Source organism: Emys orbicularis, chromosome 1, assembly GCF_028017835.1.
Source record: "Emys orbicularis isolate rEmyOrb1 chromosome 1, rEmyOrb1.hap1, whole genome shotgun sequence".
Classification (NCBI taxonomy): domain Eukaryota; kingdom Metazoa; phylum Chordata; order Testudines; family Emydidae; genus Emys; species Emys orbicularis.
In genome coordinates, this window is record NC_088683.1 from 308,100,906 (window position 1) to 308,119,643 (window position 18,738).

Consider the following 18,738-nt stretch of genomic DNA (forward strand, 5'->3'; position numbering starts at 1 on the left):
TGATTGTACAGTTAACTTTTTAATTGCAAAAGAAGAGACCCAAAAAATTCAGTAATGACTAACTTAAAAATCGCACTGGATATGAAGCCATAGATTAATATTAGCTCAGCTAGAATTGTAGGAACATGGGTGGGGAGGCACTTTTTTGATCTTAATAGTCAATCATAATAGTATTGAGTTATATGCTCCTAAAATGATCCCTGATAAGTATTTGTTATAGCCTTTTACAATCAAGGTATTGGTAGTCAAAACACTTGTTGAATATCCTGATTCAAATCTAGATGTGTGACAGCATTGTTAACTTTCTGGTAACCAGAAAGTCAATTAAATATCACATTATTCTTTTAAATTTTCTGAAGGTTAATGTTTTAATTGATAATGCATTTGAGTTTATTTTAAAATGTTCTGTTATAAGCATGCCAAGCTTCCTAATGTGTAATACAGTGCTTTGCTGTATCAGTTTACTGTACAGTGACACACATTATAGTCTAGATCTCTTGCTGCTGTAGTAAAAAAAAAAAAAATGCATTTGAGGGAGGAATATTAGTAACAAGTTCAGAATATTGGGCAATATAGTTCTCCTAAAAATACTAATATTTTGTATCTTTCAAATACCTATTAAAAGCTGTTGCTGCCTCTTATAGAAAGAAGAATCCAGAAGAATGTCGGCACTGAACTGGAAGCCATTTGTTTATGGAGGCTTAGCTTCAATCACTGCAGAATGTGGTAAGTAGTTAATCTTCTAACTGTTTGCATGACTTATCCTACATTAGGAGGTTCAGTTTCAACTCACAAATTTATCTAGTGTGAAAAATAAAATAGCTACTGCAATAGATTACTAACTTATATTTAAAAGTGCGTCCAGAAGAACTTAAATTTTGAAGGGCTATTGTTGCTTTTTGTCTAAAATGTATTTTTGAAGTAAAGGAGAAAAATAGTCACCAACCCAATTGATGATACTCAAGTGTTCTTTCATATTGCCAAATAAAAGTTTGTCATGTTAACTTGGTTTTTTAAAGAAAAAGGAATTGAGGAATTGTTTGCTCCAAGATATCCTTGAGTGCCCCTTAAATTTTTATTAAAGGGGGAAGTCTTGAATGCTGGATTTTTGTGTGTGAATTTGTGGCATTGAGATCTGGAAATGTGGTATTGGAAATAGTACTGATCTTATTGGCTTTAGGTCTCATGTGACAAGCAATTTCAATTTAGTCTGTCGAATTTTTGAACAGAATTTTACAGATGGTAGAGATATAGAAAATAGAAATAACAGCAGTCAAGTAAATGGTGAACTAGAGTACTGCATCTACGCTTATTTATATGAGAATTTTCATTGTTATTTATAGCTGTCCAATAGAGTATTATGATAAAATATGGTAGTGATCTTATAACAGGGGTTATAACGCAAATAGAGGCTAGGTCTACACTATGGGGGGGGGTCGACCTAAGATACGCAACTTCAGCTACGTGAATAGTGTAGCTGAAGTGGCGTATTTTAGGTCGACTTACCTGGCTGTGAGGACGACGGCGAGTCGACCGCTGCCGTGCCGCCGTCGACTCCGCTTCCGCCTCTTGCTGCGGTGGATTTCCGGAGTCGATGGAAGAGCCATCGGGGATCGATTTTAGACGCGATAAGTCGATCCCCAATAGATCGATTGCTACCCGCCGAATCGGCGGGTAGTGAAGACGTGCCCAGAGATTATGGGGGTAGATGTGAAGAAGCAGCCATTTCTTCCTCAGGCCTTGAGAGAATTTGTGTAACGTATTATCAGGAGCAATTCCTTTTTTGGAAGAAATAATTTTCTTAAATTTGTAGACAATAAGTGCCTGTACAGTTTCTGATTCCCAAAATTTTTGCCCTTGTGTACAGCTTGAAACATCTAACAGCAAAGTAAAATCATGATAGCCTTTCAATTCACTTAACATCATGAGTATAATTTAGCGCGCACAGTCTAAATCGGCTGAATCAAATTTTTCACTAACGACAAGTAACACAGTATAGCTATTGATGTATAATCTCACAGAAAATGAACTTTGAGAGTCTGCTTTTAAGCTGCACCCATTTAGAGCCAAATTCTGAAGACCTTTTCTCATATAAGTAATTCTTGTTCATGTCCATAGTTGCACTGATGTCAGTGGGAACTAATCACATGATCAAGGGGATTTGCAGGTCCAGGTGTTCTGCTACAAACCACATAAGAAACTGAAGTTCCTGTTTTGTCTCTCTATAACTTGATATTAAAGCACAGGCTGCTACTGTAGAGCTCTCTATAAAGCCATCTATTATGGTTCTTCATTTGAGTACAAATGACAAGCTCTGTTAGCCTGCAACTAATTATACATTTTCTCTTGTCTTTAGAAAACACTGAGGTTCTACATTATGTTAACATTTTTGTTTATTATGGATCTGCTTTGGCTAGACAAATGTTTCATGTTAAATTAATATATGTTTTCCTCCCCTGACTTTAAGGTACTTTCCCAATTGATCTGACCAAAACACGTCTCCAGGTTCAAGGTCAAACTAATGATGCCAAATTTAAAGAGATTCGTTACAGAGGAATGGTGCATGCACTAGTGAGGATATGGAGAGAAGAAGGGTTGAAAGCACTATATTCTGGGTAAAATAAAATATACCTTATGTAACCAGTTTGCATTTGTGAATTTTGGGACAGTTTATGAAAAAATACGGTCGCATACAATAGTATTGGATTTTATAAATGATTTTTTTTTTTTTAGTTAGCCCCACTTAAAAAAGATCGTGGGGGAGAGGCAGGCCACATCGGACAAAGTATTTGAATAGAAATGGTTCAGAAAATAGTGCATAATTTCAAAGTACAATATTTTTACATCATGGTAATTGCTACGTGTGAATGGCATCTTATTTTTTAATAAAACTTACCCACTGTAGTAGAAGGGAGGTTTTTCATAGTTCGTTTTGAGATTGTAGGTGTACTGTTATAACTGTATTTCACAATGCATTATATTTTTGGAAAATTCATCCAAATAGACCAATAAGATACCATATAACTTCCATGTAAGTTATTGAGAAGTCATTTTTACTACTATATTGTACGATAACCCTCCATCCACTAATGTAAGTCAGGTATATCATTTCATATTAGTGATGGCAAAAGTAAATTTAAATCCCAACTTCATTTGCCAAGTGATAACCAACTTCATTTGTGTGGTGTCCTTGGGAGTCCATTTGTAGGGTTAACATCTCTACTGAACTGATGATTAATACAAGCATGAACTAGCATAGAAATGAAGAATGAGTGTGATACGTTTGTATTAGAGCTTAGGTGTAGTAAACTTGTAGTAGCAAAATCATCTTATGTCATAGTATATCGTTGCACATGCAATGCGTCAACTATAACAATAGCAGTAAAAATCCATTTGGCTTTCACTGTTGTGATTTTTATAGGTCATTAGATTAAAAAAAATCCTGTTTCTTATGAAATCAGTGGTGACCATATTTTTAAGAGATTTGTTTTCCTACACAAAAGTGAAAAACTGGTATTCTCTCATTGTAGCTGACATAAAATTGAAACATACATGTGCTGTGCATATTTGTATTCAAATGTAGCTTTTATACTTTAGTGACATCAAGTTTTAAACTCCCACTGTTAATGTCGGGCGATACTTTCAAAGTACCACATCAAGTTGCAGGAAATCTTAAATACTGTTTTAAAACATTATTCAAAGAATATCTTTTGTTCTGTATACATCGATTTTTAGATTTTCAGCTAGTGGCCAAGTAGGAAATGATTGCTAAATTAGTACCAGTATTCATTATGGCAGTCACTGTGGTCAGGTTTTTTCCTCCACCCTTTTAAAAGGGTTGGTAGTACCACCGCACCTTCATTTCTTTCATACTTGAATATAATCTTTACTGAAAGCCTTCCCCCTATCTGTACTGGTTCTGAAATAATCTGGTTTAAATGAACAAACCTTTCACTTTTTGTGCATAACCTGAGTTCAGCGTATTCTACTCTAAAAATTTGTTGAATAAACCTTATTTGTGGTTACTGAGACTTCAGGAAGCTTTGAAGATACAAGTTATCTGCTTCTTCCTATTTTTATAGGATTGCCCCTGCAATGTTACGCCAGGCTTCATATGGAACAATAAAAATAGGCACTTACCAAAGCTTGAAGAGAATGTTTGTTGAGCAACCAGAAGGTGAGTGGGTTTTTCAGCTTTGTTACCACTGCTTGTTAATATAGTTCATCTAGTTGTTTGTATTGTTTCCATATCGGTCATATGATGCATACATACATTGTATTGTATCAATGAAATGTATGTATGCATCAGCTTCATATTTATTCATTGTAAAAATGGTTCTGCAGATGAAATTCCAATAAAAATTGAGCTATCTTAAAAAAAAAAAAAAAAAAAAAAAAAAAAAAAATTGACTTTGAGGGTATAGCTCCTTACTTTCAACTGACTTTCATTAAAGAAGTAAAGCATTGACTTGCACTTGATGTCTTATCACAGTGTAAAAGCCTGTGGCTGAGAATTTGTTTTTGCTTCTGGAATAGATGAAACCCTGGTGATAAATGTATTATGTGGCATTCTTTCGGGGGTGATTTCATCATCTATTGCCAACCCTACAGATGTTTTGAAGGTAAGTGGTATTTTTTATCAAGTTTCTATTTTCGGCATAGGTTCCTTTGTATTCTTGAGATGAGAACAGTCTACTGATGATCGTTGCATGCTGTGTTGTATTGCTTTAAATATACTCACTTTTTGCAAATTACTTAATAGTTCAGAAAGGTTCCAGGGGAAGAACTGAACTATAGAAATTTCCCTCCAGGCATGCTGGTCAGCTGGAGGCATGCAATTAGATGAAATCAGTGTCCTTGGAGGCAAGGAGAACCACTTGATTACTTACTTTTTTTTTTCTTGCTTCAGAGCACAATGAACTACTAAAGTTGCTCTTGCCCTCCCCTTGCCCCAAACTTGACATGTGCTGAAGCTGTACTCTAAATTTAAAAAATCTGTGAGTTGACCTACACTGCTTACAATGCTGTTCATTTGGAAGTATGTAAAGGACCACTGACCCATCACGGACATCCAGAAATCTCTAGGTTGGAAGAAGTATTAGGGTTCTAGAAAAAAAAATCCAGTAGGTTAGGATCTCCATTGTCTCATATGAAAAACTAGTAGCACAGTGCCCCTTTGAAACAATGCCCCTGCATGGTGCATTAATGACTTGAGCAGAGTGCCACCTAATGAAATCACCCACACCACGTTTTCAGCAACAGTTTTAAAATTTGTGGGTATCTCCTGTCCAAGTACTGGTAAGGTTGATCTTATTTAACTTACAAGATCATGGCCTGAGATTACTTGGCTGCTTCTGCACATGCTATAGTTTCCTGAGAATTGAGGGGGAAGAAATCTTGCTTTTTACATAGTGCCTAATTTTAGTCCTCCTTCCTCTCAAATAAAATAGACTGAAAACAAATTTACAACCTCCCATTTCATAGAAGGGGTAGTGGAAGTATCAACACAGGTAAGCCTTTATCGGCTCCATTCTGGAATAATAGTGTACTATGTGACAGAGGACAATACCCTGGACAGACTTTAATGAATTAAGTTAAATGTCACTGGAGTTCATTGTATTAAAAATGCAATTGTTTGTGTTATGAGATTGTGTATAACTTTTTTTTTTAGAAGAAGGGTGATGCTAACATAATTCTTCTGGTTATTGGCCCTTTGAAGCTACCTCTGCAGAGCTCCGTATAACCTAGGTCAAACGGGTTTCTCCAGGAACCAATGGACAAAGAAAAGATTTTTGGATAAAGAGCCTGGTTTTAAACAGGTTCAGGGCCATTCTAATCTGCAAATGGACAGGACTTCTGGTCCAAGGTGGGCCCCAATCTTTAGGGAAGAGTTGAAAAGAATGTGGCCTACTGAGGCCACATAAGACTGAGCACTTGTTCTGAGTTGAAGGTGTGATGAACTTACGACCATAGGGAGCACTGCTACGTGGGTGGGGTTTGAAGGACTAATCACCAATCAGAGTCCTTGTTGTATTGTGGGGGTGATCTCTGGCAAGCTTATTAGCATGTATGCAGGTTTTAATGTTTCTGGTGTTTTCTCTGTAATGCTTTCTACCTTAAGAATAAATCTGATTGCTTAGAAATAGCAGTGTGGTAACTCATAACTGACAATCACACTGTGTATTGTCTCAGAGGAGAGACTTGAATCGTGCCTGCTTAGTCTCTCTTTTGCTGGGAAAATCACATGGTCAGGAATGTATGCAGCCTGTAAATACCCCAGTCAGAAGGGACAGAGATGCATGTCTCCACTGAAGAGGCAATGGTTGTGGAGCTGGAAGCCTAGAGGGGGGGTGCCCTTTCTGGACCATAGAGGGAGAATACAGCTGCAGTTGCCCTGAACTTGTGACAGGCTCCATTCCATAGTGATGGTATGTATGCTGGGCTGGGTGACACTATTAACTCCCAAAATTAGGGGTGAACTCATTTGCTTGTCACACTTGCCATGAATCCAGCAATTTGTCCTTGAAAAATCAGTCTTTAATTTTAAATCGAAAAAGTCAAGTACATAGTTCTTCCGAGCTGAAACTCTCATCATATTTAAAGGTGCCACAGGACCCTCTGTTGCTCTCATCATATTGACCTTTTGTGTTCAGATGTAGCTGGTGAGTTCAGGGAGAACGCTGTAACGGACACCATGCAGAAGTCTTCTGTCAATCTAATCTACATGTTAATGCACCAATTCAAAAATAGCAGTGATTTGTGGTAACTAATTTAAAAGCTACACCAAGTACTAGTTCAAATTCAACTGTTCCAAATATAGCAGCTGTAGTCAAAGGATAGCTGATACATATCTACAGATAGCTGGTATTACCATGATGCAGTCAGTCCATACTTGTATAGTTAAGAAGCAGAGATCATATTTTGAAAATATTTTAAACTGTGTTATTTTGCAGCGCCTCTTCGTAAGGTTGAGAAACTCGACTAAATTATTGTTTTTAGTGTTTGAAAACTGATAACTGCTTTTTGTTTTGGGCTGCCTTAGATCAGAATGCAGGCCCAAGGCAGTGTGATTCAAGGAGGAATGATGGGCAATTTCATACAAATTTACCAAAAAGAAGGCACTAGAGGACTATGGAAAGTAAGTTCTTCAACTATTACACTAACTTTTCTGAGGTCGTTCTTGCAATAGTGCATAAAAAAAAAATCCATTTACTATTGTACATATTGTTGCATGTAGTTCTGCAATGTCGGCCAAAATATTGGTGTAACATGTACCTAAAGTTGTATATATGTGTCTATTTTTTACTGCTATATTGCTTGCCATTCAAGGATTTCAAAAGCAGTTGAGAAGTATTAATGTATGTAGATACTACTCCAAAGAGGTGATGAGTCTATCTCCATTTTACAAAAGGAGTGTAGTGTACAAGAGTGAGAGTTTATGGACATACTAGGGTAGAGTTCAGGTTACGTTGGCATGACCATTACCTCTTCAATTCCTGGTTTTCAGAGGTTTGAATGTCACTAAACTTGACATTCTGGAAGGGTTCAAGACATCACTGAGCAAAGTTAACTCCAGGTTAATGACGTTTCTTGTCAGTGAGCTTCCTAGTTTGAGTAATATTTTTTTGTAGGAGTTAGTGGTCATTTATGCAGTTGGTTATTTCATAGGTTTGCAGTTGAGATGCTACCATGGCTAGTGGTGATGTCTAGCTCATAGCATTTTTCATCAGTAGATCACGAAACTTTACAAAGGAGGTTAACATCATTATATTATTCACCCAGCGGGTCAGTGGCATAGCCAGAAATACACCTCTACCTCGATATAACGTGACCCGATATAACACAAATTTGGATATAACGCGGTAAAGCAGTGCTCCGGGGGGGCGGGGCTGCGCACTCCGGTGGATCAAAGCAAGTTCAATATAACGCGGTTTCACCTATAACGCAGTAAGATTTTTTTGGCTCTCGAGGACAGCATTATATCGGGTTAGAGGTGTAGATCCCAGGTCTGAGTCCCAGTTCTATGCTCTCTACTAGGCCACATGGTTATGTGATTCCTATTTACGCTTCCACCTTCCTGTGCACTTTGTTATAGTGGAATGGGGACAGTGGTCATGCTTTGAAATGTTTTGGAGGGTATAACTGCTGACAGGACTGGTGAGAGGACTCAAAACTATCAGGAGTTTGGGACAAACTGTCTATTACATGGCATTTTCAGTAACTAAGCAAGTGAGAGAAGACGGGTGTCTCTGTCCTTCACCACTCTTTCCCCACCATTCCCTGCAACATCTAGCCCCAAGCCAGCATCTAGCTCACCCTCCCTTTCTAGTCCCATTTAGCCATTAGCATATAGAAGGTTGTTCCTTGCTGCATAAATATGATGTGGCACCCTCTGCTGCATACATGTGATGGGCAGCAGCTTACTGGAGGATTGCACACTTCCTTGGTTAGATAGACTGGGCCCCCTTTGCCCCTGCTTCAGGCAGGTTTGGGGAAAGCGGGGGAAACCTATCTGGTCTACCCCATGCAGGGGAGTCACCTTGACTCATTTCCTGGTTTTTAGAGGTTTCAATGTGCTTTACCTTGATCCTAGCTCACAAGGAGAGCAGAGGGGGCTTCTATCCCCAAACGGGTAGAACTTTCCCAGATCCTGGCACACAGGAGGGGAAAATGGGGAGCTGACAGGCTCCCACTCTCTGACTTGAGCCCCCAACCTCTTCCTCTCCCCTTCCCTTACTCAGCCCCTCCCCCACTCCTCTGCCTCTAATCCTCCCAGCAATTGTTTGCATGTGTAACTTATTTTCTCCTAAGAAATAGTTTGAGCACCTTCTGAATTACCTGCTGTACTCAGAGTATCTATCCCCTCCACCCCAAAAAAATACCCTGGTACAAGGGGATTGTACAAAATATGCAAATAGATGTTTCAAAGATTTCTGCCAAGTGTAGGTTTCAAACTTATTGCTGTGTGTAGCTCAAGTTCAATGACCGTATCATGTCCCCATGAGCCACCCAAGTCATGTGGAAACTGGCTGACTAGAAACCTCTTGGCTAGATTTTCTGCACGTGTACTTTGTAATCTATTTGGCACATGAACATTGAGTGCAGACCTCTTTAGAAAGTTTAACTCTTTTTTGATCAACATTTTCAATATTACTTCCCCAAAGAGGTAGTGCTTGCCATGCACTACCTGGGATAAATCTGGGGTATGATCAGAGCAATGATTTAAGCCCCATATCTGCACAAAACACATTAGTAGAATGTGTTAACATTAAACTGTCGGGTTTTTTTTTTTTTTTTTTAAGGATCTCCTATTTTTCACAGGGACTCCTTTGCTCAAATAACCCCAAATTTGGATACTTAACTCAGCTCACCCTTTGAAGGACAGCTAATTTCAAGGCAATCTGAATAAGTATGTGGATATTAGAACACTTGGAGTTAGCCTTTAAATGGGGCTTCTCAACCTTAGCTCTGCTATAAGTTATTGACAAAAGTTATCCTCTCTCTAGCTGAAAACTTTACTTATATTGGTGAGGGTAAAATATTTCCTTGGCACAGGGAATAGAACTCTTCCATTAACTAACGAATTAACCTCAAGTTATAACACTTACAAGGAGTATTGCGACAATAAGAACATAAGAATGGCCATACTGGGTCAGACCAAAGGTCCATCCAGCCCAGTATCCTATCTGCCGACAGTGGCCAATGCCAGGTGCCCCAGAGGGAGTGAACCTAACAGGTAATGATCAAGTGATCTCTCTCCTGCCATCCATCTCCACCCTCTGACAGACAGACAGGCTAGGGACACCATTCCTTACCCATCCTGGCTAATAGCCATTAATGGCTAACCTCCATGAATTTATCTAGGTCTCTTTTAACTGTATATAGAATTTATTTTAACTGTATATACCTTTACTCGCTGACTTAAAATTGAAAGACATCTTTAAATATATTATAGCCTGGTTCAAGAGCAGGGCTGGTTTTGTTAAATAGCTTCAGTATGGGGCAGCTCACATCATTAGATGAATGTCTGTGAAAGCAGGGACCAGATGGTTCTGGGGATTGGTCATTTGAATAGTCTCTTGATTTGATTTATAGTTTTCTGGTTCAAACTTAGCCCAGGGTAGTAGAGGAGTTGTTCAGTGGTCCGTTTCTTGTGATCCCGTGGGTTAAGGCATGGGTCTGGAGAATGGGATTTTATTCCAAGTTCTACCGAGAACCACGTGAACTTGAAGTAGTTACTTAAGCTGTGGACATCTTTTTCCCATCTGCAAAATTTGAATAATTTCTGCAGTTTGGAGGAATTGGGTATTAGCCATTTAAATGGTGTGGGAAGCCCTCTGTAAAACATGTTATGATCCGCTGATGAAAAGCACGACAGTGTTTAAAATAAACTGTACTTGGCATTAAATAATATTTAATGAACTTGTATGTTAGCGTGTCATGGACTGCCTCGTAAGCCATTCATGATTACAGAAAATCTCTGTGGCCACTACTGAAATTCTATGCATGAAAAATATTTGCTTTTCCACCTGTTGAGAACAGTTAGTGGTTAGTCTTTTTGAAAAATGCAGTCCATCTACTTTTGCTTTCCATTTCATCTTCCCCCCTCAATATTCTTGGTTTCTCTCAGCTGACTGAAAGACGAGCCAGCACCAGCCTGCCAGCTCTCTGCAGACTACCAGCAGCAGTCCATAGACTTCAGTTTGAGAACATCTGCTGTAGGTCATGGCTGAGATCTTGCTGGGGCAGTATGGGGAAGCTTGGATTGCCGCTGTGCGTTATCTGTTCGCAAATTATCTCCAGTCACTAGGGTGGTCTGTCTGGGATCTTTTACAAGCAGTACATTTACACACCTTTATACCATACACCACTTCATTTTTTTTTAAAACAATCTTTATAGAGTGTATTTTCTCAGTATACAAAACTTGTTTTATGAATATTTCCTAGGTGCATTTAATCTAAAATGTAATGGTATTTCTGAGTTATCTTCAACCAGACATAAAAATGATGCAGTTTTTAAAATATCTCAAACCTTATACATTTGTTTTGCCAGGGGGTGTCCCTAACAGCTCAGAGAGCTGCTATTGTTGTGGGAGTGGAGCTGCCGGTCTATGATCTCACCAAGAAGCACATAATTATGTCTGGACTCATGGGAGACACTGTGTATACTCACTTTCTGTAAGTTTGAACAGGCATAAGAGTTAAGTTTACAAAGATTTATTTGTATGATTAAATCCCCTTTCAGAGGTTACACATTAATCCCTTAATGTTGGATTCTTCAGAGAATATAATTGGATCTCACATTTTGTTTTTTTCTCACTATCAGTTGAGATGTAAATATACTTCTAGTGTATTTAAATGTTTACTTGTAGTATTATTTCAAATGCCATTTCATGCCATGGAAGCTAATAGTTTTTGTGCTATTTATGTATTTTTTTGACATGTGTAGATATTTTTATTGTTCAAAATACCTAAATTAGGTGTGTATATAAAGGCTGAAACTAAAATGTGTTTACTACTCTGAAAATATCAGGATGGATTTTTAAAGTGTGAAACTTCTTCCTGATTTTGTGTGGGTGGGTGGGAGCTCAGTGGTTTGAGCATTGGCCTGCTAAACCCAGGGTTGTGAGTTCAATCCTTGAGGGGGCCACTTAGGGATCTGGGGCAAAAATCAGTACTTGGTCCTGCTAGTGAAGGCAGGGTCCTGGACTCGATGACCTTTCAAGGTCCCTTCCAGTTCTAGGAGATAGGATATCTCCATTTATTTAATTTAATTTAATTTAATATATGTATGTATGTATAAAACAAGTCTTAGCTTGTGATTTTTTTTTTCAGGTAAACTAACTGAAAAAGTAGTTTATTAATAGAAATGCAAACACAACTTTTAGCTATAGCATAGATATTTTTAATTTTCCATAAGAGAAGGGGTGTTTCTGTATACTTCTAAGTTGCTTGTAGTAGGTCATATTTTTATAATGGTTCATCTTTCATTAGCTCAAGCTTCACCTGTGGATTAGCTGGAGCACTTGCATCAAATCCAGTTGATGTTGTGAGGACACGGATGATGAATCAGAGATTTCAAGATGGAACACATTCAGGGTACAAGGGTACTTTGGATTGCTTGTTACAAGTAAGTACAAAGTGTATAGCAACTAGTGGTAACTTTTATACAATCTTGTGATATCAAACATGAATTAGAGGGTTTTCTGCATTGTGGATAGAAATTGTTAGCTGTTCTAGAAAGCCACTTCTGTGGTGCAGGAATTATTTTAGAGAGAACTCTGGGAATAATCCATTTTAACTTTTGAACTTGCTGTGCCATGTGCATCTTTCAAAGTTTTGGACTCAAATCATGCCCCACCTCTCCCACCTTCTGCTGTGTAAAAATTATTCTGTGTTGATGGAAAGCAAGGAGGTCTGTCTGCAGCATGGAGGAACATATATGAATTTGTTCCTTCTGGTATTTAGGTCAGGTATACTAACGGGGAATTCTTCTGATATGAGCACACTTTTTAAAAAGGTAATGAAAATCTTATCATGAAAATACTTATTGAAATATTGGGGACAAGGAGAAATGAGAATTTTTCAAGTTTCCTGAATATAGGGACCTCCCAAGGTTGACAGCTTCTGTCGCTATAGAAGTGTCTATGCTACAGCAGCACAGCTACGGTGCTGAAGCATTGCCACTGTAGTGCCCGTAGTCTATGGCTTAAGACTGGCAGCTTCCCCCTGTGGTGGCTACTGTATCTTCTTAACCCACTTCTTACAGCAGTGGTCACTAACCTGTCGATCGTGATAGACTGGTCGATCCTGGAGCCTCTGCCAGTTGATCACAATCTCTAAAAGTCTGCTAAAAGTCCAGTGGTGCAGCGAGGCTCAGGCAGGCCTGCTTGCCTGCCATGGCCCCACATTGCTCCTGGAAGCGGCTGGCTGCTGGCATGTCTCTACGGCCCCTGCACCAACCAAACTCCCTCTCAGAACTTGCACCCCACCTCCCTGCCCCAGGCTCAGCCTGGAGTCCCCTCCCACACTCTGAACCCCTTGGCCCCAGCCCAGAGCCTGCACCCCCTCCCACATCCCAACCCCCTACCCCAGCCTGGTGAAAGTGAGTGAGGGTGGGGAAGAGCGAGCGCTGAGAGCGGGGAATGGAGTGAGCAGGGCAGGGCCTCGGGGAAGGGGTGGGGTAGATCGTCAGTTGATCTTAAATTCAAAAAGTGATCTTGTGTGTGAAAAGATTGGAGACCACTGTCTTACAGGCTACTTGGGGAAAATATTTAACACAGGGCCACCTGCTGGTGAAGGAGGGAAATGGTACCAGAAGAAGCTGCTAGGGCCAGTAGAAAAGACTGATTTTGGTGATTGGTGCTGAACACTATTTTGCTGTAAGAGGATTATGGGTCATTACCTCCTGCAAGGTCTCTTGGGGAGGCTGTCTTGGAAACTAACATGAAGTAAATACAACCTGGCCATTTGTTTCAGTTGCAGGTTTTTAGGTAACTCCCACCTGTGCCTAAATCACTGTTAGAGACAAAATCAGAACCCTGGCCCCTCTGTATCTGACATGCCAGCGTAGAGGAAGCAGCATAGGGCTAAATGTTACTCATTGTAATATCTCAGCATATTAGATATCTCTGATAGAGAGCTCCTTTCTGTCACAGGTCAAGCACACCCCTGCCTTTCATTAACAAGGAACAGAACCTAGGATTTGAGACACTTGTTCAAACTTTTGATACCTTTGAATTATTTAAAGTTAGAAATAGAATGTTTAGCCAAAAAGCAAAGTGAAATTGTGGAAGGAGACTGATATCCATGCTTCAGAAACACTCCTAACTGTGGACTGTAGGAAATCCTTAAATTTACCTAACAATTCCAGCCAAGTTACATTGTCAGATGCCAAGAGTCCTGAAAAAACTCAAATATGAAATTGCATAACTACTACTGTGCTATATAACCTATTGCTTAAATCAGCCTCTCTACCCGACAAGAGGGCAGCAAATGTAATGCCTATTTTTTTTTTTTTTTTTTTTTTTTTTTAATATATAAAGACTTCAGAGGTGATCTTGGGGAATTACAGGCTGGTAAGCCTAACTTCAGTACCAGGCAAATTGGTTGCAGCTAGGAAAGAACAAAATTATCAGACATAAATGAACAAAATATGTTGGGGAAGAGTCAACATGGCTTTTGTAAAGGGAAGTCATGCCTCACCAATCTATTAGAATACTTTGAGGGGATCGACAAGCATGTGGATAATGGTGATTCGAAAGATATGATATATACTTGGACTTTTTCCTCACCAAAGGCTTTTAAGCAAAGTGTAAGGAGTCATGGGATAAGAGGGAAGGTACTTTCATGGATCAGTAACTGGTTAAAAAATAGGAAACAAAGGGTGGGAATAAATGGTAAATTTTCAGAATGGAGAGAGGTAAATAGCAGTGTCTGTACTGAGACCAGTCCTATTCAACATATTCATAACTGATCTGAAAAAAGGGGTAAACAGTGAGGTGGCAAAATTTGCAGATAATATAAAATTACTCAAGATAGTAAAGTCTAAAGCTAAGAATTACAAAGGTATCTCACTGAATTGAGTGACTGGGAAACAAAATGGCAGATATAATTCAATGTTGATAACTGCAAAGTAATACACATTGAAAAAAATAATCCCAATTGTCCACACACAATGATGCACATTAAATTAGCTGTTAACCATTCAAGGAAGAGATCTTGGAGTCCTAGTGGATAGTTCCCTGAAAACACCTGCTTAATATACAGCAACAGTCAAAAAAAAGCTAACAATGTTAGGAACTTTTAAGAAAGGGATAAGAAGACAGAAAATATCCAGAATGCCACTATATAAATGCATAGTATGTCCACACTGAGTATTGCATACAGGTCTGGTTGTGTTACAGTACTTCAAAAAGATTCTTTTCGCCACACCGCTTCCAATTATAATGTAATAAAAATAATTAGGAGTATGGAACAGTTTTTCCATACAAGGAGACATTAAAAAGACTGGGACTGTTCAGCTTAGAAAAGAGACAACTAAGGGGGATATGATAGAGGTCTAAAATCATGAATGATATGGAGAAAGTGAATAGGGAAGTGTGATTTACCCCTTCACATAACACAAAAACTAGGGGTCTCCCAATGAAATTCATAGGCAGCAGAATTAAAACAAACATAAGTACTTCACACAATGCACAGTCAACCTGTGGAACTCGTTGCCAGAGGATGTTGTGAAGGCTAAAAGTAAAAGTGGGTTCAAAAAGAATTAGATAAGGTCATGGAAGGTAGGTCCATCAATGGCTGTTAGCCAAGATGATCAGGGATGTAACCACATGCTCTGGGTGTCCCTAAGCATGCAACTGCCAGAGCCTGGGACTGGACTACAGGCTGGATCACTTAAAATTGCCCTGTTGTCTTCATTCCTTCTGAAGAGTCTAGCACTGGCCATTGTCAGAGACAGGATGCTTGGTTGGATGGGCCATTGCTCTGAGTAAATATGGCTGTTCTTAGGGTCTGATGTCTTGTCATTACATGTTGCTTTGTGTTTTTAAAATGTATTTGTAAAGGTTCATGCTTTAAAAAAAAAAAAAAAAAAAATCACCTTTATGTAGCCCAAATAGCAACAGGAAACATGGATATGTTTGTGCTGCAAATTAAGGGGCAATTAGTGTTGATATGCCTATCTATGCTATAACTTTAATTTAGTACTGGTAACAGTGGCAATGAAGATATGGTAGCACGAACCTTGGTGCGGGCTAGCTGCTGGAGTACATACCTAGGATCCCCAGTGGGCTTGTGTTGGGATGGCTAGCCCATACTGTCACATCTTAACTGTTACCCTCACTAGCTAAATCAAAGCCAGTGTGGGTATGCCTAGCCCTGCTACATTTAGTCCTTAATTTGTGGTGTGGACATACCCTGTGTCACAGATTTCAGGTGTGGGTTTCCTAGTCTTCACTGAGGAAGTTTAAACAGAGCAATGGGGAACCAACTTGCTGTTTGGGTTCACAATGCCGCATGGGAAGTTAAATCTCCCTCCAAAAACTTTGCAATGCAAGCTGTTTTAAAAATATACTAATCTTTCCCCATAATTCATAAAACCTAATATTATTCTTTGTATATAGTGGATGACTGGGAAGGGAAAATTGTGGGCCCAGTGTAAATGAAAGATCCCTTTTTAAAGCAACACAACATAAAATTGTCTTTGAAAATGGAAATTATTTCTTCAAGGAGACTCGAGTTTTTGCCTATAGTCCCATATTAATCTGCTCTGTTTGAGTCTAAATGAAAGTTATATGTTAAACGTTTCTTGAGAGCAGCTGAAACTTTTAAAACTTCAAAAATGTGGGGGAAGATTTTCAAAAAAACAATCTTAAACTTTTTTGACTAGGTCTGATTCTTAATATTATGTCTAATATTTCATGTTCCTTTACTGGACAAAAATAACCCTCACTGGGCTTAAATTTAGTTTGTAATACCTCTTTACTAGTAAAGTTAAATTAGTTCTATAATGTTGCTGTCAATGTGGATTATTTAATTTAAATATAGAGCAGTGAAAATTGTTGTGGTTAAAGTAAGGTCTTAACTTACTCAGTCTGACGTTGGAAACTCCTGCTGTCCTATTGCTGATTCCACAAGAAGGTCACTGATCAGCAGATTTAAATGCCAAACTCCCCCTGAAAGGTTTTGGAGAGGTAGTCATGATTCTTGTCTTTGTCCAAAAACTGGATGGGCAGTAATTCTGCAACATTCCCAGTCTGAGTTGCTATGAGGTAAGAGACTATTACTGTGAATTGAACCAAGTGTCTTCCTCCTGTGGTAGCACAGAGCACTTTGTAATGGCGTTCATTATGTTAAGTATTAGCTGTTCTTTGGCTATAATCTTTCAATGAAAGTTGTCACTCTTTTCTCATTCATATGTGGTTTTAAAATATTTGTTTCAGACATGGAGGTATGAAGGCTTTTTTGCTTTATATAAAGGATTCTGGCCAAACTGGTTGAGACTCGGTCCTTGGAATATTATCGTATCCTTTTCAGAAGTGTTTGAAAATATTTATTAAACTCTTTTTTGTGATGAGCAGTGGGCATTGAGTAGAGAGACAATTGACTAGTGAATTGTGCTTCATATAAAACATTTGGTGTAACTTGTCAGCATAAAAGTAAATTTATTCTCCATCTCTTTATAAATGGAGTATTACCAGCACCTATTGTATTAATATTCCCTAAGATTTATACAAAGTTGAACCTCTGAATATAATCTTTTTTTCAAAACACATTTTCCTTTAGCTCCCAATTTCCCATTTGCTTGTTTTTAGATTGCAGTGTTTAGTTGACATACTAGTGACCAGGTCAATTAACAATTTGGGGGGTTTTGCTGTTTGAGTTTTATTTTCTGCATTAAAAAAACTGTTTGCAGATGGTCACAGATCTTTTCACACACCATTTTCTACCCTATTATGCAACTTGTACAGTAGACCATTTGCCATCTATTTATCCTTAAGTTCTCATTGTTTTGTGAGACGCTAAGAGGCAGCTGTAATATTCCTTTCTCTCTTCCCACAAACAAGAATCTACACACCTTCATAGTTTCACCCACTAAGAAGATAAGAGGCAAAAAGACTGTGGGTTCCTTTCCTATTATGGCCTCTTTGACCTTTCCCCAATTCTAACTTGCATGTTTAAGGTGCTTGGGATAGAATCTGGGGAAGGATTAGGCTGTACTAGGAGGAGGATCCTGTTGATGAGAGTAACATGCACTGAAACAAGTTTCCCCATTAGCAGTTTGCTACAATGTTCCCTAGAGTTCTCTGTGCCCAGGACTATAGGGAACATTATAGCAACTGATGGAGAGGAGTGACTTGTCTTGTGGTGGACTGGTGGTTGTGTTAGGAGGCATTTAATGGGAGACCAAAGTTCCACAGGCCTGCAGTCGATAGTTAAATGAATGTGGTAGGTATTATGCATCACAAATGTGTTAAAACAAAAAATGCAGATATCTGCAATTGTTTTCCTTGACTAATTGCACCAGTTCTTTTTGACATATGAACAGCTGAAGAAATTGGATTTCTGAAAGATGCTAGATTGTGTAATAAATCAGTAAACTGTGCTGACATGGTATTTGAACTCAAGGCATCTTTTTAAAAATGCTCTTCAGTGTTTTCTCATCGGAGCATAGGACTTGCTGGCAAAACGCAGTAAGAGCATCAGAAGAACATTGTAAATCAAGACTATACATAAAATGATCTCAGAACTGAGGATGCTTAACTGATATGCCAAATGCTATGCACCAATTATTGAAATAGAACCTAAAGTTGGCAATACTCCTCTATCAACTGTTTAAATGCTGTTAGACATAATGTATGGTACAACTCCAAAGGTTTTTCTGCTGAAATGTTGTACTTCTGGATGAAATTTTAATAGGAAAAGAGCTACATCTGTTTGTCCAGAGGTAAGTAGGTTATGGAAGAGCCTCACTCTTTCGTCCATGCTCATGAAACTTGATATATTAATGTGGTCATAAATAGTTCTGAAATTTTCGATGCCTTGGAGTTCAAGAGCAGGACACTGAAAATTTTATTCCTAGTGACTCCAGGTCTTTGTAAAAGTATTTGTTAAATGAACTTCTGGATTCAGAGCACATTTCTGTTGCCTTCTGTCATTTAAATGTATATGTAACTTGCGCTGGGAGCAATGAAGCTTCAGTTTAACGTAACTTGTTACTGTCACCATTTTGCA

General features: G+C 38.6%; 1 protein-coding gene across 1 annotated transcript; it reads left to right on the top strand.

The window, feature by feature from the left end:
• Positions 1–649: 649 nt before the first annotated feature.
• Positions 650–18,073, top strand: SLC25A30 (solute carrier family 25 member 30). The gene is made up of 9 exons (XM_065418808.1): positions 650–726; positions 2,468–2,615; positions 4,083–4,177; positions 4,537–4,622; positions 7,043–7,138; positions 11,054–11,178; positions 11,995–12,130; positions 16,947–17,027; positions 18,032–18,073. Exons 1-9 carry the CDS (start codon positions 663–665, stop codon positions 18,071–18,073), a joined length of 873 nt encoding a protein of 290 aa, XP_065274880.1. The 5' UTR covers positions 650–662.
• The last annotated feature ends 665 nt before the right edge of the window (positions 18,074–18,738 follow it).